Genomic DNA, 27,074 nt, shown 5'->3' with positions numbered 1-27,074 from the left:
TGAAGTTTGCTGCTGCGCTTTGCCCCCTTCCCCGCTAGTTACTGTTGCCGTGTCTCTGCCGCTGCCAGGGCCAGGACAAAGGCACATTAGCACGTGATGGGGACGGAGCTTCATAAATGGGACCCGAGAGAAAGAGGGGGGGTGCGAGGAGCCAGGCTGGGAGGAGAGGCGCGGACACACACACTCAGCCGGGGCCGGGCGCGCAGCAGCTGCAGCCGCAGAGGAGGAGTGGGGGCGGCTTCCTCCCAGCCAGGGGCAGGAGCAGCACATGGAGAGCAGCATCCCGCGCGCTGCCTGAGCCTGCCTGCTGTCCTTCCCCAGCTCCCAGCACCGCCTCCTCGCCTCTCCTCTCCTCTCCCCGGCGCCCCGGGCCCGGCCGGGGCGGGGCGGGGCGGCCCGCGTGCTCCCTGCTGGGGGGGAGCTGTAGTGAGCGCGGGAGCGCGTCTCAGTCCCGCCGAGGAGCCGCCGCGCCGCTTGGCAAGAGCACGAGGCGGGCGAGAAGGAGCAGCGCCCCGGAGCAGGAGCCGATGTGAAGGGTAAGGAAGAGCGGGAGGGGCGCTCAGCACGGAACGAGCCGTCCCCTCCCGAGTGTGTGTCTGAGGGGGCAGCCCTGGAAGCGCATCTCACTAGGGGGTGAGAGACACCGGCTACTACACTAGTGTCAATGCCAGATCAACTTCCTTGCTGTGCTGGTCAAGGGGCTGCTTTCCTCCCCATGTCTCTGCTCAGTTCCTCGAGTATTCTAGGGCTCAGGTATCTGTCTCTTACAAATAGCTTCTTGACCCTCTGTGTGCGTGTGTGTCTGTCACAAATAGCTTCCTGACCCTCTGTGTGTGTGTGTGTCTGTCACAAATAGGTTGCTGACCCTCTGTGTGTGTGTCTGTCACAAATAGGTTGCTGACCCTCAGTGCGTGTGTGTCTGTCACAAATAGGTTGCTGACCCTCTGTGCGTGTGTGTGTCTATCACAAATAGGTTTCAGAGTAGAAACCGTCTTAGTCTGTATTCACAAAAAGAAAAGGAGGACTTGTGGCACCTTAGAGACTAACAAATTTATTTGAGCATAAGCCTCTGTGTGTGTTTGTGTGTCTATCACAAATAGCTTGCTGACCCTTTCTCTGTGTGTTTTTATCACAAATAGCTTACGGACCCTCTTTGTGTGTGTGTATGTGTGTATCTATCACAAATAGCTTACTGACCCGCTCTCTCTCTCTCTTTCTGGGTATACCCCCTACTAACACACTTAAGTAATGCATGTAATCATCTGTATAATAATATACTATGGATTATTTGTTAAGCACATTCTTGGTGCTGTACAGAATAGAGGGGAAGGTGCAGTCCATGTCCCAAGGACCTTACAATCATATTACAAAGGGACACACACACACACACGCACATATTCTGTTGAAAAAATTTTCTTCTCATTAAATGTAGAGGAATGCATTAGAACCCTCTTAAACAAATACCTGTTAAACTGATAAACTTTATTTGCAGTAGCTTGTAAATTATAGTAGTAATGCCCCTTATTAGCTGAACAAATTATGTTCCTTGAACAAAACAGGAATATTAAAATGCAGGAGACTGTCCCAGTAAATTGCCATTTAATTAAATAATTATTAGAGACAGTCCTCCCTGCGTGCCAAAACTATGACATTTAATTACTTTTAGTGTATTTTCATGAATTTGAGGTTTAAATGGTAACACTGTCAATTTGTGTGTTCTGTATGTATGTACTGCTTGTTTTACTGTGTGTACATACATGAATAGCATGCTGGTAAAATGAGTATGTTACTGAAAGCTACATGCTTGTTAAAAGGCTACCAAAAGTCTTTTGAGTATTGTAGTTTATTTTCTTTACATATGTATATTAATTATGGTCTTTTGTCTGTTTTGAATGATGCTCAGTAATTTCCTCATGGCTGGCTGTCTTTATTTTTCTGTTTTTCACACTATCTCAGCAGTCGAACCTAAGATTGGTAAGGACAGTTTGTTATAGAACAACATTTACTGGATGGAAAATTTTGTCTGTTTCATTACTTCCATTAATAGATGTGTATTGAATAGAAAGGACAAATCCAGCTCCTGACAAGAAAGAGCCCTGTAGATGCTAAGGACTTGTGGTTTTATGGTTAATATAAGTCTATTCTTCTGTGATTCTGAAGCTCTCAGAGAAATCAACCTCTTAGGTTCCCATAGGATGTTAGCTGACATTGAGGATTTCTTCTCTAATCCTAACTCATTGATAATTTACAGTGGATAACATTCTTATTGATTTTTTTCTATACTTCTCCCTCCACCTCCCCCCCAAAAAAGATAACCCTCTGCTATTGACATTTTAACTGAAATAAAAGTCAACTTGTAATTGTGTATGCAAAGACGTTCAGCGAGGATGTCACTAAACCTTGAGCATTGAATCTCATTTGAATATTCAGTATTGTTGGTTTTTTAAACCTAAGAACTGAAAAAAAAAAAACCCAACCAGTCAGGTGTTTTTAAACTTCTTGCATGTATCATAATAAACTTTCAGATTTACAGTTACAAGTAGCCAACTGGGTTTTGTTGTAAATGGACATTATTTTGTTTCCAAAATATCAGCTAATCTGCATTGAGGACACCCCTGGATGAGGTATGTATTAAGTCTTTGATAGGAGAAAAGGTTTCACTGGGATACTTTGGTTTAAGATCAGTAAAATAGTGTTAGAAGACAAAATCTATAGCTTTTCCCATTTTCCTAAAATTACGATGAGTGTTACTTCCTGTATGAAAGAAGATTACATGTACATGTTATGCAGCTTTGATCATAGGTAGTATATTTCAGAAAAGTTAAGGAAATGTATGATAGTGAACTAGAGCTGAAAAATTCTTCTTTTTGGTATTTTTATGCTTTAAGATATAATTGTTTGTCGAGAGTTTTTTTTTTTTTTTAAGTCTTAAAGGTAGGGTGGTGGATTTTTAGCCTTTTTATTTGTATCCCTTGTTTTCAGTTTTATTGTTCACCATTTCCTAAAGGAACATGTTGTTCTCTCTGTAGTAGTGATACTAATATTCCCATCTAGCAAACTTAGGTGCAGGACCAGAGTGTTGTTTTTGGTATTTAATAATGTTAGAGTACTCAAACTGTTAAAATGATAACAATTAGTTGAGAGCAGTTAATTATTCTTTTCAGATTACACTTAATAACTGCTTGCCATAGGTTTTCCCCTTTCTTCTCCAGAAAGAAAAAGGCTCACTGATTGTGTTGGAGGTATTTATTAAACAGAAAGACTTAATTAAATTAACTGTAAAAGAAATGCATGAAACACCTTTTAAATAACTTAAAAAGATGAATGTTAAATTTTTTATTTGCTTCAGGCTGAAATTAGTTTTGTAGCCACCACCAAATACAGGTACCTCATTATTATTCTTTGGAATAAAAGGCAGAACAATTTGAATAAAAACATTTTAAAATGGAATTGACAAAAACAATAAACATATTTCTGGGGATTGTAGCAGGGATTACTTGCGGGGCGGGGGGAGGAGGGGAGTTGGCTAGGTAAAGAGAGATTATTTTCTATGCATTTATCTCATCAACTAACCAGTAACAATATCTCAGAAACATTAAATTAAAAATACTTTACATCATGCTACGGAATCAGGATTTTAGTAGTAAGAGAGTAAGCTGGTTGAAGCCTTTGATCTTAGCCGTTGTTCTTTAGTTAATTATGTTGGCTCAATTGCATAAAGGACACCATTAAGCGCTTTCATGCTTTACTAAAAGGATGGCATGTCTCAACCAATGTAAGTCTGTCTTTCTGTTTCAGTGTTCACAATTTTCTAATTTGGCTATTGAAATTTTAAGCATGAAATAGTTTTGTTTATTTAAATTATTTCCTTCTTTTATCCTTTTGACTATAATATAGACTTGATGAAAAATGCTTGCAAGCTATAATAGAACTGAAAATTTCAGTGCTGAAAGGTTTATATTCTAGAGATTGAGTACTTGGTTGCTTTCTCCTCTTATTGAATAGAGCTTTGTGATAACATTAAAAAGCAAGTGGAAACCCAGACCAATCTTTATATTCACTTAATACTACCAGAGAATTTTACACATTTCTCTTCATTCCTGACTCTACAGGTCTCTTTCATCTACTCACTGCCACTCATTTCACTAATTTCTTATAGAAAAAGTTTGGTTTAGTTTTCTATATTTAGAAAGAGATTAACATATTTTTTTAAATACAAACTTTGTGACCTTTCTTTGGCAATTCAGTCAGAGGTTTCTATGTATCTGCAGAATTCATTTTTGTCCACAGTGATTTCTTTTCATTTCTTTGTGCATGATTATATTGGCTTTATCTGATTCTCCTCATGAAGCAGTACATGTCTATAGAGATGTTTTGCTGCAGCTCCCCAAATAGTTCAGACTATCTGAAATGATGAATGTCATACAAAATCATTTATCAATCATCTGAGTGAAAACTTGGATATTTTGCTTTCTGTGCCAGAGAATTTGTGCAGTTTGCTGCTGATTTAAAATGTGTACTTGCAAGTGACCCTAAAACTGGTGTTTGGCCAAGTTCAAAGCAGCTGTGCAGATGGACACAGAAGACAGAAGTCTGAGGGAAATAGACCCTTTTAATCATAACAAGGCTGCTCTTGTTTTCCTATCGATAGTAGAAATGCATGCCAGGCCCTTGTACTCAAACGCAATCTTGCAAATGTGCCAGAATAGGCAGCAATGGCATTCTATTATTAATATAAAGTTAAAACATGTTAGGATTTAGTAGGGTTGAACCCTCTATCTTGTTCATATTGTTCCTTACTTCTGTTCTATTCGTAGACTGGCACTGTACTGATGTAAAAGGTGCACATAGAATTACTATTGTTGAGATAAGGACTTCCACCCAGAACCTATCTTATTGGAAATGTATGTGTTTGTAACTGATTGCAGAAGCCAGGTTGGAGTTGTCTATGGAATGGTTATAATTACTTATAAATCAGTTTCTTGTTGAAAGAACTTCTGAAGTTGCCTTTGGTGCACGTAAAAATAGTTCAATTAGCAACATGAGGTTGGACAACATTTGCTCATGTTTGTGTATTATGCAAGGGCTTTATGAATATCCAACCATTGGGCCCAATCCTTCTCCAGTTGTAGGCTTTTCTGATCAAATTAGCCAAATTCATATTGCAGATAAAATAACTAATTCACTATTGAATTACTACTCCATTTACCCCTATTTACTCTCAACTATACTACTTAATACAATACAGTTTATTTAGGTTTATGTTGAGCTGTTACCATAACTAGACATATAGATTTAAGGTTTTGTCCTAATTGTGCAGATTGGGGCTAAATATTATTAGATTTTGCCTGATCCAGTATAAGCCTTATCTCTGGCAATCGTGTATTTATTCTTTCTGAGAAAATCATGTTTACCCACTAAAAAGTGATGAGCAGAAGCAGTTGATTAGGGAATACTATGAAATCTATTTCAGATCCAGCTGGTGTAATTTTCACACCTGCATTTTAGGAAACCCTTTCAACATTTTTGTTTGTTTGTTTGTTTTTGTTTTTTCTTTCTCTTTGTGAATATCTGAATGTGCCTGCTATAATCAGGAATCTTTATTTTTAGCCAACTCTGTCTCTCTAACAGTGCAGACTGCATCTGTGCTTGGAAAATTATGTAAAATGGGTTTGGAGGTTTTAAATAAATACATTGACAGCATCTCAGTGGATACACTGACTTTAGATTTTTGCTTTTCCCCCCACAAAGGCTGTGTACGGGATATATTAAAACGATGTGCAACAGATATTTCACATATAGTAGCTCTGCCATGTATTATACATACGCTTCTTATTCTTTAACTTGTCTGCTAACATTTAGCACCAGGAATTTGGGTTTATTGATGCTAAACACCATTGCGACACTTTTAAGACTTTGCGTTTCTCCAGTGAGATTTGATATTATATTTTAAACTTTCAAACTGAGAAATGAATTTTATCTTTTTAAAAATTTATTTCTGCAAATGAAATATTATACTGGTTGGATGTATTTTTGCTTTTTGTTCTGATATAAGGGAGATCAGAATCTACTATAATTCTTCTCTCTGTTAAGAAAAGCATCTGCATATTTCAAAGACATGCACCATTGCCAAGCAATCTGGTGTAGTGGTTTAATATTCTGGCAAATAATTTCACAAGTTGCTTGTGTATATAAGGGCAGTATAGGAGAATATTATAATCTGAATGCAACTATGAAGAGTTATCTGATCTTATTTAAATTTGATAAAAGTTGATAGAGGTCTAAAATCCAAAGAATGTTTTCCATTTTTTAACTGAAGTACATCTTACAAAGAGTTCTGGAGTGAGACATCAAATTAACTAAAAACCTTGCTATCGTAAATTCTGAGCATTGCACTATATGATGGTCTAACAATAATTTCCAAGAGAAGTGGACTCCTGAGAACTAAAGTAGATTAATATTGCATGGTGGGTACCCTTTTGACCCTCTTTGCACTGACCTTTTGTTTTCACCAGTATACCCCTTTCCTTTCCATATTCTGTTTATTGTATCCCCTGCACTGATCATTCTGTAGTTACATTTGAGACCCTTCTCTTTCTTCTCAGCCCAGTGCTTCCATTTTCTCAAACACTTTGATTTCACTAGAGTCTGCAGCCTGAACTGCTCATCTGATCCATTCTTTGCTGACCTTCCCCCACCCCAGTGCCTTGTGTCAATACTTACAGTCCTGTCCTGTTCATTGCCCATAAGCAACTTGGCACCATCAGAATTCTTCATTTCTTCCTGCACTGTCTGAATACAGATCAGAAATAGACCTTCAAATGCACAAGCCAGTGCCTTAAAAACAATGATGTGTGCTCTAGTTCCATATCCACTATAAAGTCTGGAAATCCTATCATACCCCTCACCTTACAGTGCATCCGAAGTGTAATCCATATTCTCTTTCAATTCAAAAGGCATTGGTAATCTTCTCATGCTTCCACGCCATTACTTTTCTTCTTTACCCACCCAGCTTTTCTCTGGCCAGCTACAAAGAATATTTTCCTTCTTTAAATCTAAGAACCAGCATTTGTGCTAATCTCCCCTCCATCCTGCTCCTCTCCACTAATGCCTTCTCCTCTTCTCTTCCACTTTTCTGTTCCCTTCCCACTTAGCAATAATCTGTTAAGAAACCACGTGTTCTTTTGCTCCCCACCATTCCCCAGTTACACACGTCCTTCTATAGTTGTTCCTACATAACCACCGCTGTCAATATTTACTTTGCATCTGGCACGTTACTTAAAATCTGCTGCTGTCTACTTCAGTATTATTTATTTATGTATCATTCTTTTCAGACAGAAAAAAAAGAGAGTCACAGGATCTGCCCCAGTTTCTTAAAATCTCTCTAGAGCTTGACTTCTTCCTACCATTCTGTCTCTAACCATCACTTTCTCAGCAAAGTACAGAACATTTTCCCCCCTCCCTTCAATCCTTTCTACCACAACAGTATCCATGACCTTTTTTTATTCTGAATTTTGCTATGACATGGAAACAGCCCTCTTCTGAGTAGTTAATTATTTCTTCCTTTCTGTTAATTAAGGTTTTTCCTCTCTGATTGTTTTTCCTTAACTTCACATTATGGACCATTCCATCCTTTCATGGATCACTTCCAATGTTATCCAGTAGTCTCTGGTTCCCTCTTCGTGGCTCTGCACCTTCGAATCAACCTGCTCTTTCTCTCTGTACTTGATGATCATCCCTTTCTGTGCCAAGCCGTTCTCTGTGCTGTCCCACATAATTCAGTGCTAAGCTCAGCTCTTTTTTGTCTACTTTCTCCCTCTTGGTCATCTTGTCCCTACCTATAGCTTTTACATCAAATGGCACTCAACTGTACATAGCAGTTGCATCTTTCAGTATTATAGCTAGTTGAAAAATGCAAGAAAAAAATACCTTTTCATCATTTTTTGGTTGCTGAAATTTTGAATTTCTGAAATTTTTTGACCAGCCAAGTTTGGTAAAAAAACAGCAAAAATCTTCTGAGAAATTTTTGTTGAAACATCAAAAAGTCAAAAAATGTTGACCAGCTCTCTTCAACACCTTCAATGAGTGTTCTTTCTACTTTCTCTGCCTTCAGTAGGTAAAGGGTGTTTTTGACTTCTCAGCTTTCTTCAGCTAAATGTCTCAAAGACAGAAGTGCTTCTTTTGGGAAAGGGGAACATCTCTAAATAGAGTTATATCTTCCCTATTGACCCAGATCTCCCACTTGCCTCCACTGTCCGCAACCTTGGCATCATTCTTTTTTCTGAACTCTCCTTCTCCTCCCACATCTCCTGTGTCTGTAAATCTGCTTATCAGCGCCTCTGCAATATTTCCTATGCATACTACTGACTCAACTCCACCTCTACTGAAATCCTTAATCAAAATGTCTAGCACACTGTTGGCATCATACAACTAGAACTTAGTAATATTCACCTTTTATTGAAATGTTGTTCTTGATGGCTTCCCCAAGTACTAGCTCTCTGGTCTCCAGCATCTATACAGAATGCTGCTGCCCAATTTCTCACATTCACAAAGAAGCATCATCAGGCTATCCTGGAACAGCTCAGATGGCTTTGTATTAATTGTTAGGTTATAGTTCAAAACCCCCCTCCTTGTCTTTAAAACCTTCCAGATTAACTCATAGGAAACAGGAAGAGAAAAGGCCTCTCTGCCCCCCTTTTCACCTAGCACTAGCTTCTTCTCAGCCTTCACACAATCGACAATGCAAGGAGTGTGGGGAATAAATAGGAAAAACTAGAAGTAATAGTACATAAGCTAAATATGACTTTGTGCAATAAATCTCATGACTGGAATATTGGTATAGAAGTGTATAGCTTGTTCAGAAAAGACAGGAAAAAAAGGGAGGAGGTATTGCAGACCAGTTGAAAGCCTCTGGGAGAAGATAAAAGGAGAAAAAACAGGGGCAACACCATGGTAGGAGTCTACTATAGACCACCAAATCAGGAGGAGGAGATGGATGAGGCATTTCTGGAACAAACACCAGAAATATCCAAAATAGAAGACCTGGTAGTAATGGGGCATTAACTACCCAGACATATGAAGTAATACAGCAAAACACAAAATGTCAATTAAATTATTGGAATGTATTGGGGGACAGCTTCTTGTTTCAGAAGGCAGAAGAAGGGGGACAACCATTTTAGACTTGATTCTGACTAACGGAGGAATTGGTTGTAAATGTAAAGGTAGAAGGCCATTTGGTTGTACGTGATCATGAAATGATAGATTTCATGATTCTACGGAAATGAAGGAGTGAAAGCAGCAGATTAAGGACAGTGGACTTCAAAAAAGCAGACTTTAACAAACTCAGAGAACTGGCAGGTAAGATCCCATGAGAAGAAAAATCTAAGAGAAAAATGTTCAGGAGAGCTGTCTGTTTCTCAAAAAGACAGTATTATAGGCACAACTATCCTGATGCAAAGGAGAGACAGGAAAAATAGTAAGAGACTACTATGGCTCCATCAGGAGCATTTAACTGACTTGAAAATCAGAAGGGAATCCTACAAAAAGTGGAAGCATGGACAGATAGCTAAGGATAAGTACAAAAGAATAGCTCAAGTATGTAGAAACAAAATCAGAAAGGCTAAGGCACAAAACGAATTACACCTAGCAAGAGACACACAAGGCAATAAGAAGAGGTTCTATAGAGGAGCAAGAGATGGACACAAGATTACTTAGTAGGAAAAGAGAACTAATAATGGATGACATCAAGAATGCTGAGGTGTATAATGCTATTTTATGTCAGTCTTCTCTAAAAAAGTTAATATGGCTTTTGACACAGTCCCAAATTGCATTCTCATAAGCAAACTAGGGAAATGTGGTCTATATTAAATTATTGTAAGGTAGGCGTATAACTGGTTGAAAGATTGCATTCAAAGAGTAGTTATCAATGGTTCAATGTCAAACTGTGATGATGTATCTAGTGAAGTGCCGCAGGGGTCTCTCCTGAGTCTGGTACCATTCAATATTTTCATTTAATGACTTGAATAATGAAGTGGATAGTGAATGTACTTATAAAATTTATAGATGACACTAAGCTGGGAGGGGTTGCAAGCACTTTGGAGGACAGGATTCAAATTCAAAATGACCTTGATATATATGAGAACTTTTCTAAAATTAACAGAATTAAATTCAATAAAGACAAGTACAAAGTACTACACTTAGGAATGAACAATCAAATACAAAATGGAAAATAACTGATAGGTAGAAGTACTGATAAAAAGGATCTGAGGGTTATAGTGGATCACAAATTTGAATATGTGATGTAGTTGTGAAAAAGACTAATACAATGTTAATAGGAGTACCGTATGTAAGACATGGGAAGTAATTGTCCCGGTCTGCGTGGCATTGGTGAGGCTTCAGTTGTAGCACCATGTCCAGTTCTGAGCACTACACTTCACAAAAGATGTGGACAAATTGGGGAGAATCTAAAGGAGAGCAATTAAAATGATAAAGGGTTTAGAAAACCTGACCTGTGGAATGGTTAAAAAAACTGAGCATGTTTAATCTTGAGAAACGATGGCTGCCAGGGGACCTGATAACAAGTCTTCAAATATGTTAAGGGCTGTTATAAAGAGGACCATGATCACTTGTTCACCATGTCCACTGAAGGTAGGACAAAAAGTAATTGGCTTAATCTGCAGCACGGAAGATTTAGGTTAGATATTAGGGAAAACTTTCTAACTATAATGACAGTTATGTTCTGGAATAGGCTTCCAAGGGAGGTTTTGGAATCTCTGTCATTGGAGGTTTTAAGAGCAGGTTAGGGATGGTTTAGGTTTACTTGGTCCTGCCTCAGAGCACAGGGGCTGAACTGGATGACTGCTCGAGGTCCCTTCCAGCCCTACTTTTCTATGACTGTATGAATCTTAAAGCTACAGGTATGTGAGTATGTGAGCCTTTTCCTGGGCAGCTCCTGTTGTCAGGTAGAGCCATCCGGTGTTTCTGCCTGCCCCTCACAATCAACCATCCACCAATTTTCAAATCTCAGAAGAGAACCTATGTTTTTCTTCCCTGTTATTTCCCTCTTCCTCTGGTTTCACTTTTTATTCCCACTTGGTCAATCTGTTAACTCTGCAAAGCTTTTTGCACTAGAGTCTGCATGAAAGAGAGTATCCAAAACAGTGAGATTAGAGCATGTACCCCTTACACTGATTGCAGAACAGTTTCCAGTATAAACTCATGTATTCACTTGGTCATAACCCTTCCAAAACATCCACCTTTTTGGCTGAAAATGTCCATGTTTCATCACTGCCCAAACAAGATTTTTTCCCCTAGAAAATGTAAGCAATCTCCCTTCAGTTGTTCTGGAGTTTAGTGAGAGTGGAGAAGGAATATGCAACCAGTTAAAATCTAACCATATTTTTTTTGGACAGGGCTAACGCTAAAATGGCTGAAGTTTGAAAGCTGGCATAGGCATAGACATGGAGGCTTTTCCTGGGTTGGAAAAAGTCCCTGGAGGTTGATTTTTAAAAGTTATGAGCATTTGAAAATTTTGCTGTGAGCCCGGGCAATAGATGTTTCGTTATGTATGTTGGTGCATGTTTAGGCTCCGATCCTGGAATGGGCTCTGTGTAGGTGGATCTTTGCATCCATGTGAATCCCTGTTGACTGCAGTTGGGCTCTGAATGGGCACAGCTACTATCATTAAGTGTACATTAGTTGAAATTAGTTTGCAGAATTTAATTATGAAAAACTATATCAAACTGCTATTCATTGCCAAATCTATTCTGAGTTGGTCCCACCTTAACTGAGTTTATCCTGAATCCAGATCAATCTTCTCCAACTGCTGCTCTTAATCTGAACCCTCCCCTGTCCTGGCAGTTGCTTTATTGTCTCCCAAAACTGGTTTGTTTTTTTTTAAATGCTTAATAATGACCCGTGAAAGATTTTAAAATTTTGAGCTTGTGCCATTTTTTTAATATATATATATATATACTAGCAGCTGAAGGCCTGTCCTGTCACATGGGTGTAATTCATAAAGCCATCGGTAAAAGAGCCGAAACTGAGGGTTCTTGTTTCCATGCACTGTGTTTTAGTGAATCATGTTGCTGTTTGTACTTGTTCTCCAGCCTGTGCACAGAGCTGCACTGGCGGCATGACCATCTCTTTGTTACCTCGGGTAGCCCTTATTCCCACCTTCTCTGATCAACTGTCACATTCCAACCACCACGGAACCTTTGGACTCCAACATTCCGTCTCGTTCTCACAGGGCCAATGACGACTGAACCCTTAGTAATATTTCTAAACAAAAAGAGCTCTTAGCCTGCTGTTTCCATCACCTGACACTGACGCAACAGACATTCTAGGCTTCCGAGTGGCACAGTCTGGTGTCAGTTCTGGAATATGTGTGTTGATTTGTGCAGGTGGCAAATGAGGGGTGTTTGCTGCTGTGAGGGGCTATGTGTACCTGTGGTTATTGTTTGTGGTGTTGTGTGTGTGATTTTGAAGAACTGTGATTGTTGGGCCAAGTAATCCACCATCTGCCTCATACAACCAATGAAATTATTGCATGCAAATTGGCACTGGAATAAGGGTAGTGATGGGTTGCGTTACCTCTGATATTACAATGGCCTAGGTTTCTTGGTGTGGCATAGATACCTGCCTTGCTGTCGCCTGGGTGTAATTCGTAAAGTCAAAATGGCTGAGAACTTAAAAATGGATGGTAGCAGACCACGAATCCCTGTGATGGTTGACCCTGGTGATATTCTGAACAAAAATGTCTCAGCCATGGTTGGAGCTGTTTCCATTGCTTCACACTGCCTCTACAGACATTCTAGGCTTCAGAGTGACGTTTCTAGAGTCTTATTATATAGCTAAAGGAGGCCTGCAAGGTGGGGTTTTGTTTTGTTTTGTTTTTTCAAAAAGGTTATGCACATAGCCAGTCTCTGTAACCATACCTTCCCATCACTGTTACCCTCATCCTCCCTCACCCACTCCCTCTGCTTGTTTGCGATGCCAACATGTTGTGTCTTCTCTTAATTTAGATTGTAAACTCTTTGGGCCAGGGTACAGCACCCAAAACAATAAGACCCTGATCCTGTTGGGGCCTCTGAGCACTACAATAGTAAAACAAACAAATAATAATCACTTACCACTGGTTTCTGACTAGTTTACACCCAACATAAAACTTGCATCACTAAATTATATAAAAACTGAATTTAGTCCAGTGACTTCATAAACATCACACTTGCTTATGCCAGTCCTGATCTTTGGCCCACCATAGCTAGAAACTACCTTATTTGTTGAGAGCACTTACTATTCTCTTTAATGATCTTAATGATCTTCCCTCTGAAGTCCTCACACAGGCAAAATTTCCACTGAATTCAATGGGAGTTTTCCTGAGTAGCTAGTGTCTGTACACTTGAAATGTTATTTAAATCCTAAAATGTTAAATAAACAGTATTCAAGATGTAACAAACATTTTCACATTCTTTTGCAACAAGCTCTTTGCATCACTTCAGTGAGACTCAGTCTCACTTCTTGTATTCTGTGTTTTCTTTTTAAGGCTTGGAAACCTAGTTCTGGTCTCGGCAGTTGTACTGTTCACCACCATTTATAATAATGCAATTATTAAACTAAATTTTAATTGTATACACCTGTTCTAATTCATTTAGGCTATCATCTACTATTTCTCTAACATTTTTGATTACCCAGGCATGATGGTAAATTATTATTATTGTTGTTATTACTATTATTTCTACTGGGCTAGGGTCCATGGGACCAGTCAAGTTTGTAGTCCCATTCGGCTTGGCATTGTACAAACGCATGGGATACAATTCCTGACCCAAAGAGCTTACAACCTAAGATGGTGAGCAACGTATGAAGATTTTGGGAGAGGATTACAATCCACATATATGATTTTATATACATATTTCAATGCATTTTAAAAAAATACATTTCAACTATACAAGCTGCCTTTTGACCAATTCTTAATGATCTGTAAATCTCATAGAAGAACTGTGTAAAATGGAAATCCAAATATTTTACAAAATGAAAATTCGTGAATCATGATTATTATTTTCATTGTATTATTTTAGTATTGTTTGTTTTGACTTCTTGTTCTCAGCATATCTGCAGTTTTCAGCAGCACCATCATTTTACCTTTTTTAGGAAGAATTTTACTATTTATTTTTATAGATTATTAAAATTGCTTTGTCAATCATTCTGCCTTGAAGAAAAATTCAGCTTTTATAGATGATGGCAATAATTGTAATAACCTGCCTACTGCAAAAAGAATAGAGAATTGTTGTTCATATTAGTGTAGTATTCTTTTCCCCTGAGTAAATGAGCTTTGCATGGGGAACCTACACAAGGTTTAGGAGAGAGTTGATCCTCCTGTAATCCAACCATGTATTTACACAGCCTTTTCATGGTCACTACTGCATACAGCTTCTGGATTCTAGTAACATCTATGTAACCCTTAAGAGGCTTTATGTGACTGTGCAATGGGGAGCAGAGGCAGAATTTGCCCCGTAGGCTTTAATTAATTCAGCTGTTTAAGGGTTCACTCCTACAAAGTGCCAAGTGCCCACAACTCTTAGTAGAAGGTGTGGGTGGTCAGCACCTCGCAGAATCAAGCCCTAATAATGCAAACTGGAAGGAGAATTGATAAACCAAAGTCAAACCAAGTAATGTCATTGACAGACAAGATGGCCAATTGTGTCCTTAAAAACTAGTCTAGTTAATGGATGACACTTTGTACATTTTCTGTGGTAGTGGAAGTCACAATGCCACAGGCTTGTGGAAAACTTCTTATGTGGAAGAAGTGATATGGGCTAAAGTAGTGTGCGTTTATTTTGTTTGTTTGTTTTTGTTGGCAAGGAGGTTAAGGTAAAAGGGAAGATTATTTACCTTGTACTTTAGCTGGAGATTTTAATCTATTAACTTTTGTCTGTAGTTAGAATTCACTACTTACTGTGAACTAATTCATGTAGTTATGTAATTGCACTAAAACTTTTAGGGTTGGCACCAGCAGTGCCTCTAATTCACCTTTAATCAATTTTTTCATTCTTTTAAAGCCATTTTTAAAAGCAAGCCTAGAGAGCTCATTTCAGGTGCCAGACTAAGCGCTTTGGAGATGGAAGTCCTTTAGTCTCAGAACAGGTACAGACAGCACAGGCAGTAGAAATGCAAGGTCCCACACTGCTGCATTAATATGTCTCCACGCTGTCCTGGAGGGACCACTCCTGGGATGAAAGATTTTGGACACTATTGAAGCTGCCAACAAGGGGAGAAGTGTGCTGGTGATTTTCATGATGTGGACTCTTGTCCATTACGAAATGGCAGTGGAGCTCACCCATTTATTTCTGTTATCAGATGGTCACTATTGATCTAGGCTGGATTTAAACCAATTTAAATCCTCTTAGAAGAGGATGGCTACATAGTTCATTTCAGTCCCCTAAGATATCCAGCTGCCATTGGCACTTCCACACATGCCACCAATCTCTCCATTTGTAGAGTAATAGTACTGAACTGTTTCTAGATGGAACATTTGAGAGCTGACATCTCAGAATACTGACATATGCATCTTACCAAGCAAGTGACCCCATGAATGAGGGCCTGCCTTTGAGAATATAGGACCAGATTCTCAGCCAATATAAATCAATGTAGCTCCTTTGATTTTAGAGGAGCTACGCTGGTTTATACCAGCTGAGGATCTGGACCACAGTCATCTGCTAACTCTGCAGCCATAAACTCTGACTTCTGTTTTCACTAGCTGGAAGTGAGGAAGTTTGCTAATTGATTATATATATATCCATGCTATAGTTTATACAGAGACAACATATTACGTATATTAAAAATAAGCTAAACCCCAATAAAATACAGTTCAGTGTCACTTGAATGGCTGTTTTACTGCAACTTTAATAAAAATCAACTGCTACTTTAATAGGTGCATGCACACATACTGCCAGAGATTTCCAATTATGATATTCCCAGCAGCAAACAATAACAAAATTAATGTCAGCTGTATCCCCAAAAGCCTAAACTGTATTACTAATGAACTCTCAAAGAAAACTCTATGCAAAGGCAATAAGGTGCAAATCACTATAATAATCTAAATGTAGAAATACAGAAAAACATCACTGAAATGCAGAATAGGATTTGCCTCTCGTGATCCCATTAACCATCTTATTAGCTTAGTGTCTGCATACATAGTGGTACTGTAACATACTCCTTCTAAAACCTTAAATGCAAACACACAAATTCATTTCTACTACATGCATCCGACGAAGTGGGTATTCATCCTTGAAAGTTTATGCTCTAATACGTCTATAAGGTGCAACAGGACTCTTTACCACTTTTACTGATCCAGACTAACACGGCTACCCCTCTGATACTTGACACAAATTCATGTTTTTCTTTTGTATTTTAAACAAAGGTAGGATTTGAACCAGGGCTTGTACTTTATTATGAGGCAATATATACTTAAGGTGACTCTAGCAGAAACTATCTCCTTCCGAGTAATTTGTCTTTCTCGTAGATGTACTCAGTTGCATAACAATTTGCAGTCTTGACTCAAATACAATCTTCTTGACATTGAGTTATAGCTTTAATGATTAAAACAGCTGTCTTTCCTATGGCAGAAGTAAATTCTAAGACAATTGAATATTTAAATACTACCATCATCTTTATATGTGTATAGAGTTAATTGATTTTTTAATAGTTTGAAATTAATAAAGTGTTTTTTACATACTGTTATAAGCTGTGTTCTGTTAGAAAGTTGCCCAGTTCACCCGAGAGTTGGTTACAAATCAGTTGACAGCAAAATCATTGTTATAATATATACAATCTATAAAAACAACGAGGAATCCTTATGGCACATTAGAGACTAACACATTTATTTGGGCATAAGCTTTCATGGGCTAAAACCCACTCCACCAGATGCATGAAGTAAAAAATACAGTACGCAGGTATTTGTTACAGTATGTGAAAAGATGGGAGTTGCCTTACCATGTTGGGGGTCAGTGCTAACGAGGCCAATTCAATCAAGGTGGAAGTGGTCTATTCCCAACAGTTGACAAGAAGGGGTGAATATCAACAGAGGGAAAATTACTTTTTGTAGTGCTAACGAGGGTGGATGTCGCTCATTCCCAATAGTTGACAAGAAGGTGTTAGCACTGATGTCTCCACTTGGTAAGGCAACTCCGATCTTTTCATGTGCTGTAACATATATATACCTGCCTCCTGTATTTTTCACTCCATGCATCTGATGAAGCTTATGCGCAAATAAATTTGTTAGCCTCTAAGGTGCCACAAGGATTCCTTGTTGTTTTTGCTGATACAGACTAACACGGCTTTCCCTCCTAAAACAATCAATACAATCCACTATAAACATTTATAAAGTACCTTCTGGATGAAAGGAGCATTAAATGTAAGATTATTATAATTTATTTTCAATATGTTCTTCAGGAAAGTTGTCTTTCATCACCATTCAGACCTTAAGAATTAAATTACCTAATCCATTTTAAGACTGTCTGTTTTACAATGAAGATTTTGCTTTGCGCAGTTATGAACCCTATACATGATATCAAAACTCACACAGCCATTTTGTTACGTATTAGACTCTCCGGTTATTACATATACTTTTTCACCATTTTACAACATTGATGTTGCACTGTCCTCTTGAGGTGTAGCTTTATATTCTACCTTTAACACTAGCTGTCTAGGAGCTTTATCCAAAACGCATTGAAGTCAGTGGGAAAGCCTCCGATTGACATCAGTGGATTTTGGACAAGAGCCTAGGTGCTCAGATACCAAAGCATAACTGCAGTATAAATATCTAGCTAGACAGATGATCTCTGCTTTTTTCTGGAAATACCAATGATAGCCTCCATTTTGAAATGTTTCTATTGTCATGAGAGAGGAAACATACTTTTTACTACATATTTTTTTTATATTCAGTAATATTGAGCAGATGTATTTTCTTATAATTGTGGAACTCCCCTCTTTACTTCAAGGACTGAGGCAGTCAATTTCTCTGGATTTTGCCAACTAACCCTTGTATGCTGTCTAACATTTATAGCCAGCTATACCAACTGATCAGGTGAAGTCAGTGTGTGGTTGTATGCAATACCAGTAATTTGCTGGTGACCCCATCAGTTTCTCCAGAGTTTAAGCTTCCATTTTAACACAAACAAAACAAAAAAATTAATTTTTTGGCACTTATAGTTGCTGATATAACCTTATGAATGTCTGATTAAGGCTTAATATAAACAGAAACAATGGGTCTGCTTCTCACTTGCACTCTGACCCTTTTACACCACTCTGGCAATAAAAAGGGGCTTTAAGGTAGATAGTAGTGTAGTGTAAAGAGGCCTTGGTGCAAATGAGAATCAGGCTTGGTAGCTTTAGGGCAAAAATGAACTGCCCCTATTCATCTCTATGGGGTGTTAACTCTGAAGTTTATTGATTGAAATTACTGTAAAATGTCAATATTGACTATTTAACTACTGTTAATTTTATCAGAAACATTCTGGGATTGTGGGCACAGCTTATGTAGAATACCATCACTTTTCCCTTGTTTTCTGCTATTACTTCTGCTAGAAGTAATTAACAGAATAATGACACTCATTATCCTCCAAATGCGTATGTATGTATGCGTGTGTATATAAATAAAACAATTTAATAATTAATTTTCAATAATTATTATATATCCAGTATCCTGGCACTAGGCCTTCAATATGTAGCTCAGATTACTGCAACACAGAGCTAGACACACACACAGGAATACGGACAGGGTGAACAGTGAAATCTGCATTTGTATATCAATCTTTGTTGATCGGCTCCTTCAGTGTTCTTTCCTTGCAGTTAGATTTACAACATCCTCAATAGTAAAGTAAGACAATGATAGTTCAATTTAAAATGATCTCTGCACTGGCAATTGTTTCTAAATGGAAAAAGTCAGAAAATGTTGTTCCACAAGGTTCTTTGAAATCAGACATCTCAGTTCAATTCTAGAGGTAATATCTTTCTGGTGGAGCTGCTCAGAAAATTTTGATGAAAAATTAAAACTATTTTCTAGAGAATATCTTTCCCCATTTTTCAGCTTCTTTCTCATGTGTAGATGTATAATGCGTTTCAGATGTTTTGCTTCTAAATAATTGATCAACTCTTCTGACTACATAGCAGGTGACAAAGGCTAGACCTGTAGTTCAGTACAAGGAAAGATGAAATGTTATTTGACATGACTGAGTTAAGTTGTTTGTAAACTTTATCTCCCCGTTTATCTTAATTGTTTGATGTTTTTCCCCCTTCCCAGGATTTCCTCACATGTATTTTTTCCCAAGTCTCTTTGAATCCTACCTAATACAAGACTGGGGTTATGAAGTCGATCCTAGATGGCCTCGCAGACACAACTTTCCGAACAATTACAACAGATCTTCTTTACATGGGTTCCAACGATATCCAGTACGAAGATATTAAAGGTGACATGGCCTCCAAACTAGGATACTACCCACAGAAATTCCCCTTATCTTCCTTCAGGGGTGATCCTTTCCAAGAAAAAATGACTGCAGGAGATGATCCCCTATTAAGTATCATTCCATCGGATCAGATCAATATTACAGATTTTTACAACAAGTCCCTATCCACTTTCAAGGATAATGATGAGAATCTACAATGTGGGGAGAACTTCATGGATATGGAGTGCTTTATGATTCTAAACCCCACCCAGCAGCTGGCCATTGCAGTGCTGTCCCTTACCCTGGGCACCTTCACCGTTCTGGAGAACCTTCTAGTGCTGTGTGTTATCCTGCACTCTCGAAGCCTCCGGTGCAGGCCCTCCTACCATTTCATTGGCAGCTTGGCAGTGGCTGACCTCCTGGGCAGTGTAATTTTCGTCTACAGTTTTGTTGATTTCCATGTTTTCCATCGGAAAGACAGTCCTAATGTGTTTCTGTTCAAATTGGGTGGAGTTACAGCCTCATTCACTGCCTCAGTAGGCAGCCTTTTCCTTACTGCAATAGACAGGTACATATCTATACACAGGCCACTAGCTTACAAAAGAATTGTTACCAGACCAAAAGCTGTCGTAGCATTCTGTGTGATGTGGACCATAGCTATCGTAATAGCTGTTCTTCCTCTGCTTGGCTGGAACTGCAAAAAACTCAATTCTGTTTGTTCAGACATCTTCCCTCTCATTGATGAGACCTATCTAATGTTCTGGATTGGGGTCACCACTGTACTTCTGCTGTTTATTGTGTATGCCTATATGTACATATTGTGGAAGGCTCATAGTCATGCGGTTAGAATGATTCAGCGTGGCACTCAAAAAAGCATAATAATTCATACCACAGAGGATGGTAAAGTACATATTACTAGACCTGATCAAACTCGTATGGACATCAGGTTAGCCAAAACCTTGGTCCTTATTCTGGTGGTTTTAATCATATGCTGGGGTCCTCTACTTGCAATTATGGTGTATGATGTCTTTGGGAAAATGAACAAGCTCATCAAGACTGTCTTTGCATTCTGTAGCATGCTCTGTTTGATGAATTCAACAGTGAATCCCATCATCTATGCTCTAAGAAGCAAGGACTTGAGACATGCTTTCCGGAGCATGTTTCCACCCTGTGAAGGGACTACGCAGCCTCTTGATAACAGTATGGAGTCTGACTGCCAGCACAAACATGCTAACAATGCAGGTAATGTTCACAGGGCAGCTGAAAGCTGTATTAAGAGCACAGTTAAGATCGCCAAAGTGACCATGTCTGTCTCCACAGACACAACTGCAGAGGCATTGTAAATCAAAGCCCTCTCAACGTTGTAAGAATAGAAGTTTGTTTTAAACTAATAAAAAATACATGACTTAAAGCTTTTGTTCCCTCACCTGTAACATTTAAGTTTGTCATAATAAGCTATACAATGATTGTTTTAAGAATCATTGCCATTGGCCAATCCTCCAAGTTTAACAATTAGGGATTCAAACTACTTTAAAAAAAATAAAAGTTTTCAATTAAAGAAAGTGCTCATTGAATAATAAAATATAAAACTCTGGCAGAACGTACAGAAAATGTCAAACTAGCAACAATTCCTTCAGAAGTTACTGGGGGTGGAGTGGAGGGGAATCTGAAAACTTGTGAAACCTAACTGAAAACTAAAACATCCTAAAGCCATGTCATCAAATAAGAAAAAGCCTTGTAATCATAATGTTCATTCCATTGTGAAATGTATTAAATGTCTATAAGTCATAGAAGTTTTCATTTCTTTCCAAAAGCGGCAGTACTGAGTTTTAGAGGTTCTGTAAAATGTATTGTGTCCTGTGCAATGTATACTGTTTTATTACTTGTTACTGATATTTGTCTAACTAAACCAAGTGATAACGTAAAGTTGTGTGGAAATAATGTGAAATATGTGTTATGTAAACCCCACTGAAAATATCTTCTGTATTTGAAGCACTCCTATGAGCTATTTTGGAAATTTTACATGTTTAGTCGGCTTCTGTGGATTTAGAGGAAAGGCATTGTATTTCTTCAACTAAAATTATTTGACATTTGAAATCCCCATTAATTTTAACTTTCATCTGTGTAGAAGAATAACAGCAACAAGGGAATATAGACTAGCACTGCACAGAAAGGAATGCACTGGTTCAGACTTTTAAATACCACTGCGTTTATACATAAGGACATTTATTGTCTTACGGACTATGCCTTTCTGGTGGGCATTATGTAAATATGAACACTAAAAAGAAAAGGTACTGGATACTGGCTTCTTTAATTGGCAACTGCTAGCACTGGACCTCTGAAAACAGCATGTGTCAGATTCAGTGTATAATGTTATTACTGTGCAGTTGATATATACTGGAACTGTGCTGCGTTCCTATATCCCAGGATTAAACAGATTTAAAGCCTGAGATGCCAAACTCCAGTCTTCACTAAACAAGGAGCAAGTATTGTCGAAATTAGACATTTTTTATGTTTGAGCGTGTATATAAATAAATATCTGTGTTTGTGTGTGCGCACACATGTGTGTACATATACTAAGTAAATGTGGGTCACAATAGTATTACTAAGATAGGAAACTGTGCCCAAATGTAAACTGTTTCTTGTTGCACTCTTTGCACATGAATTCTGTTCCTAAAATTGAGTTCTTCCAGCTGATCAGTGATGAACTTACTAATTGTAAGATTCAGAACATACTCGTTGATCCATACTGAGAGACTTATCCATGTATTAGAGAAAATAACCTTTTTAGTTTTACTTGAGAACAAGGCAAAAAACAATCAGGAGGAAAGGGTAAGAGGCAAAATATGCCATGAACAAAAATAGACAACAGAAAATCAGTATTTACAGTGTTAAAAAAATTGAATGTTGGAGATAAGACTTTTTTTTTTTTTTTTCAAAAAAAGTCCTTGAGTATTAAATCTATTTGCTTGAAATCAGGTGTGTCTCACTGTAAAAACAGGGTATCAACCTGAAACCATCATAATTAAGGCAAAGAGAGTTTTTAGATCCAAAGGTGCAATTCCATTTTATAATGGAAATTTTTAAAACCTTGGATATTTTTTAGTAATTAAATCGCCTTCTTGACATGGATATTCTCTAAATCTCATTCTGAATAAGAGCCATTGAGCCTTATTCTCCACTGCCTGGTACATTAGGTCATATTCTGTCCCCTGCTCCACCTGTTTTATGCTAAAGCCGCCACAAAGCCAAGCTAGCCAACTAGCTACCCAAGGATTTCCCCAAGACAGGGGAATCCCTCAGTGGCATAGGGCTTGTGTAGCCAACTCTACACCACCTCTTCATGCTCTATGGGGAGTAGCTTAGGAAAGGAAGCATGGCTGGATCACTGATGATCTGTGGCTGCCAGAATGACCTCTTGGGCACTGTGGTAGCTGCTCACAAGTCAGAGCAGCCAGTAGCACCAAACACCAGACAGCCCCAGGATTGTGGGGGGAGCAAGGGAGTGTCATATAGCCATCTTTGCTCCCAACCCTATCTAGAGTACTGTGCTGAGCAGAACTTGACTGGAACTAAGGATGTAGCTCCATGTTTAGTCATTTACATCTGTGGTATCTGAGTCCAAATCAGAGAAGTTGCATTTTACGGCTACTGTGCACTGGTGTAAATGACTCCACAAGGTACAAAGCTGTGAAGATTCAGGCCTATTTCCTAAAGACTGGTCATAGCATGGCACTTTGTAAGAGCCCCGTCCTGCAAGGTTCTGAGTAATTCCTGACAGATACTGAGTTCCTGCCATTCATCCTTACCTGGGTGGGAGAGCAGGGTGCCTAGAACCCTGCGAGGAGGTCCACTGTACCTTGTAAGAGTAGGCCCATGGGATGACTAAAGGATGAGGTTTCTCAGAGTATTGCTCTACTTCTGGTGAAATCTAACAATGAAAGAGCTTTCTTTCCTTTCCACAAATACATTGTTTTTCATGCAGCAGTCTGGGAGGAAAGAACACAATGTCAAATGAAAAGGTATTTTAAGAGCCATTTTTTTGAAACTGTCTTCTTGTGAATTCAATGAAAATTTTATAAATTTGTGTTGTTGTGGATTCAAGTTCTAAATTTTATGTGATAAATCATGGGACAATGGGGCTGTCTTGGCACTAAACTTGGTGCTTATTGATATAAGAAATCACATCCTGTGAAATATTCATATATCAAGATCTTCATTTACATATGAGTTTTTTAAAAGGTTTGTGGATTATATTTCATCTTAACATCATTTCTCAACTTAGGTGGCAAAAAAGTCCCTACAAAACTAACTAATTATTATTTAATTAGAAAATCAGTTCCTGTTCCTAGATTTGCTGTACTTAAACTTCTGCCTAAGGTAGTCCTATTTTGCAGTTGCCCACCTTCCTTTGGTGATGGCACAACTAAACAAATAGTATTCCACAACCGCCCCCACTCTCATAAAATGAATAACTCTGTAGTTACAGTTCGGTGTATTTATCAACTTTAAGTGTTGTATATCTATAAAAGAGACCATCCATATCATGTGCAAAGTTAGATTCTCAACGATCTAATTGTATATTTGTATAATATCATATCTCCTCGATGCTGTGCAATCACTGTCAAAGTTTTCTTGCACTGGCCTTCTGATGAAAATGTTAAGATGCCTATTGTAAGATAAACAGAACATTTTACCTGCTGTTATTGGGCTGAATGTATGTAAATAAGTAACAATAAAAAAGTCATCTGTACAAGCAGTGGCCTAAAAAGTCTGTAATTTTAGGATAGGATTGAAGTTGCTGTGACATCTGAAAAGCTACCTTTGAATAAACTATTTACAGGGCCTCTTGGGATGCAATGTCATAGAGAAAGGAAAGTCTTTCTTTGTGACAATATGCCATAGAGAAATTGGATTACCAGAGCTTTTATTTCCAGTGTTTCAAAATGGAGAACATAATTCTTTATTGTCTGTAAATCTAACATTATTACTTCCTCTTAGAAGAATATTGTATTGTTAGATGTTTGTTTGAGCTGGTAACATCCTTGCAACTGCTGCAATATCTTTCTGTTAGCAACCTGTATGATACTTTGTACACAAGTACTGGTAAGATTGTCATTAACAGTAGCTTCGACCATTTAACTACCTATAGCAGAATAGTATTTCTGTAATATTTCCAATGTATTACTACCATGCCATATTTTATTTCTATAATGTAATTAAACTGTTATTTATTCAAAGAGAAAGTATTCCATTATGTTTGTTTTCCAAAAGTCAAAATTACTGAGTGCACCCCAGAAGATGCCACTTCATCCCACAATCTGGGGCTGTAGATTTTATTTATAAGGGTTTTTTTCCCTTGTCAAATGTGTAAACAACTGGTTATATACAACAGTTGTCAAGCTTCATGCATCTTCATTGTATTTGCGTTTCTTTGGGGGTCGAGGGTAGATAATATATAAATAAATATATAAATTTTATATATATAAAACTGTTATGGAGACAAAGGTGTGATGACATGGATAAGACTGAATCTCTTACGTCATTACATAGGCAAACTTTTCCCTTCCTCGAACTGCAAAAGCAAAACTAAGGAACCTGGAATGTCAGTATTCAGAAGGCTATCTCAAAGTGGAGTTTTTCTGGAAAGTTGGAGGGAAATCAGACAAAGCATTTCCAAGAGTTATTTAAAATCTAAGGGAAATTCTTAGACAAGAAAATTTGTTAAGATGAGGTTAAGGATAAAAATCAACTTTGATACCAACACTCAAACTAAACAATCTTTGACATTTCACCAGCATTATCTTACGCCCAAGGCAGACTTTTTCTGAAAAGTGTGTTGCAAATCAGATGAAGGCTTTGTACTTTCTGATGAATTTTCCTGTGTTTTCTTTTGAGTGTAACTTTGACTTAGAATTTCCAGCCTTACTAATGTTTGTTCTTTTCTGAAAAGAACACTTTTATTTTAAGGATTCCCCCTTCCCCGCCCTCCCCCCCACCCCCCAGTATTTAGTTGCCACCCAAGCTCCAGCACAAGGAAGTTATGAAATACTATTATTAGTTTTAATTTTTTGCCTCTGTCAGAAGCATATGTATGCATGAAGACGTAATCATATTAAGAAAGAGAAACTGTACCATACAATAAAGATAAATAAAAGGTCAGAAGAGGGGAATAAATATGTCTCCTCTGCCAAGTGCATCAAAAAACAAGGCCCTGAATTAGTTACTGGTAAGTATACAAATAAAAAGAGCAGTGAGTTAAACATGGCGGGGGGGTTAGATTGTCCCCAGGTTTGGCCACTATTAACTAGTACAAAGGGCCACTAGAGGAGGAAAGTCTATAAAAGGAGAGGGTATAGTGGCACAAGGCTGTGACAACCTATTTGCTGCTCAGGGCTCACAGGAGCTAGTGCAACCCAAAAAGTGGCTAATGCTTATCAGGGAAGAAGTATGGACAGGACATTTAGATGACATGCTGATAAAGAAACATCCTGAAGCACACACTAGTAGTGGGGCTTTTTTATGGTGCTTCCAGCAAAAACTAAAACTCCTGACCTAACACCTGGTGAGGATGAAATTCCTCTGACGGCACAAGAGAAATATTGCTGGCTGGCACAAGAAAAACACAATTTGTGTGTCTCTGCACCATTCAGGGTGACCTAACCCACTAACTATGGTATTCACACTGTAGTAGGGCCTAGTCTCCCACACCCTCACTCCCATGAGTAAACCCATTAACTCCAATGGGACTATCTAAGAGTGTGCAGATTAGGAACCTACATGAAGAAATATTCTCAATGGAATTTAAGTAAGATTGTAACCTTATAAAATGACAACAAGGAGAACTTGAAAGCTATCCCACTTGTTTAGACTAGATTTAGTCACAGATGTTTTCCACTTTTTCAGTTGAATACCCAAAGTACCAGTGGGACCCAAGCAGCTTAATGAAGAAGTGCAGTCACAGTGGAGTGAAACTTGACCAAAGTTTGATACAAAGCCATTAACAGTACTTGGTACTACGTACTTTTACAAAAGTGGTCAGTATGATTATCCCTATTTTACAGATGGGGAATTGAGGCACAGAATGTTACAGTGACTTGTCCACAGTCACCCAGCAAAACAGTGGCAGAGCCAAGAATAGAACCCCAGTCTCCTGGTCCAGTGCCTTCCATTAGAGGGAAATCAGTCACATTGGGAAAGTTCACGGTAGGAGCTGATATATTATTTGACCAAATAAATGGGTTCCATAGTGATAAACTATACCTCCATTTATGCTTACATCCTTTCCATTACCAGATAAGACAATTCAAGGTCTTGTTTATCTAATCTAATCTAATCTATGTTGTTTATAAATCCACAAAGGTCTGGTCCAAAGAATCCCATTGACTTCAGTCGGTTTAGGATTAGGTGTCTATAGGATCTGGTGGTATATCTTAGATCCAAGGAAGTTGAACAACTTTCTCTTTTCACCTTTAAGCTTCCAAGACTACTAAGATCTTCATATTGAGGTCACCCCTGGACTGAGCAGGGGACAGGGACTTCTTGTTGTTGATTTGACAAATTATTTATATTTTAGAAAATATTAGATCATTAATCATTGAGAAATAATTGACTAAATGAAAGCAAAGAAAAATT

At 38.2% G+C, this 27,074-nt stretch overlaps 1 protein-coding gene across 3 annotated transcripts; it reads left to right on the top strand.

Annotated features, from left to right (window-relative positions):
* CNR1 (cannabinoid receptor 1) lies at positions 1-24,251 on the top strand. Of its 3 annotated transcripts, none has more exons than XM_043542648.1 (2): positions 1-753; positions 19,298-24,251. In XM_043542648.1, the coding sequence occupies exon 2, from the start codon at positions 19,361-19,363 to the stop codon at positions 20,780-20,782; it is 1,422 nt and encodes a 473-aa protein (XP_043398583.1). In that variant the 5' UTR covers positions 1-753; positions 19,298-19,360; the 3' UTR covers positions 20,783-24,251. The 3 variants fall into 3 exon arrangements, with proteins under 3 accessions (XP_043398583.1, XP_037750380.1, XP_043398584.1); XM_037894452.2 differs by having other exon boundaries at positions 2-536; XM_043542649.1 differs by lacking the exon at positions 1-753 and adding an exon at positions 2,462-2,624.
* Positions 24,252-27,074: the final 2,823 nt, after the last annotated feature.

Source organism: Chelonia mydas, chromosome 3 (assembly GCF_015237465.2).
Source record: "Chelonia mydas isolate rCheMyd1 chromosome 3, rCheMyd1.pri.v2, whole genome shotgun sequence".
Lineage (NCBI taxonomy): Eukaryota > Metazoa > Chordata > Testudines > Cheloniidae > Chelonia > Chelonia mydas.
Note: the sequence above shows the minus strand (reverse complement) of the source record. Positions and strands in the feature narration are given on the sequence as shown.

Bases quoted from the DNA above. Each gene is read 5' to 3' on its own strand.
- CNR1 (XM_043542648.1), top strand. From the start codon at position 19,361: ATGAAGTCGATCCTAGATGGCCTCGCAGACACAACTTTCCGAACAATT.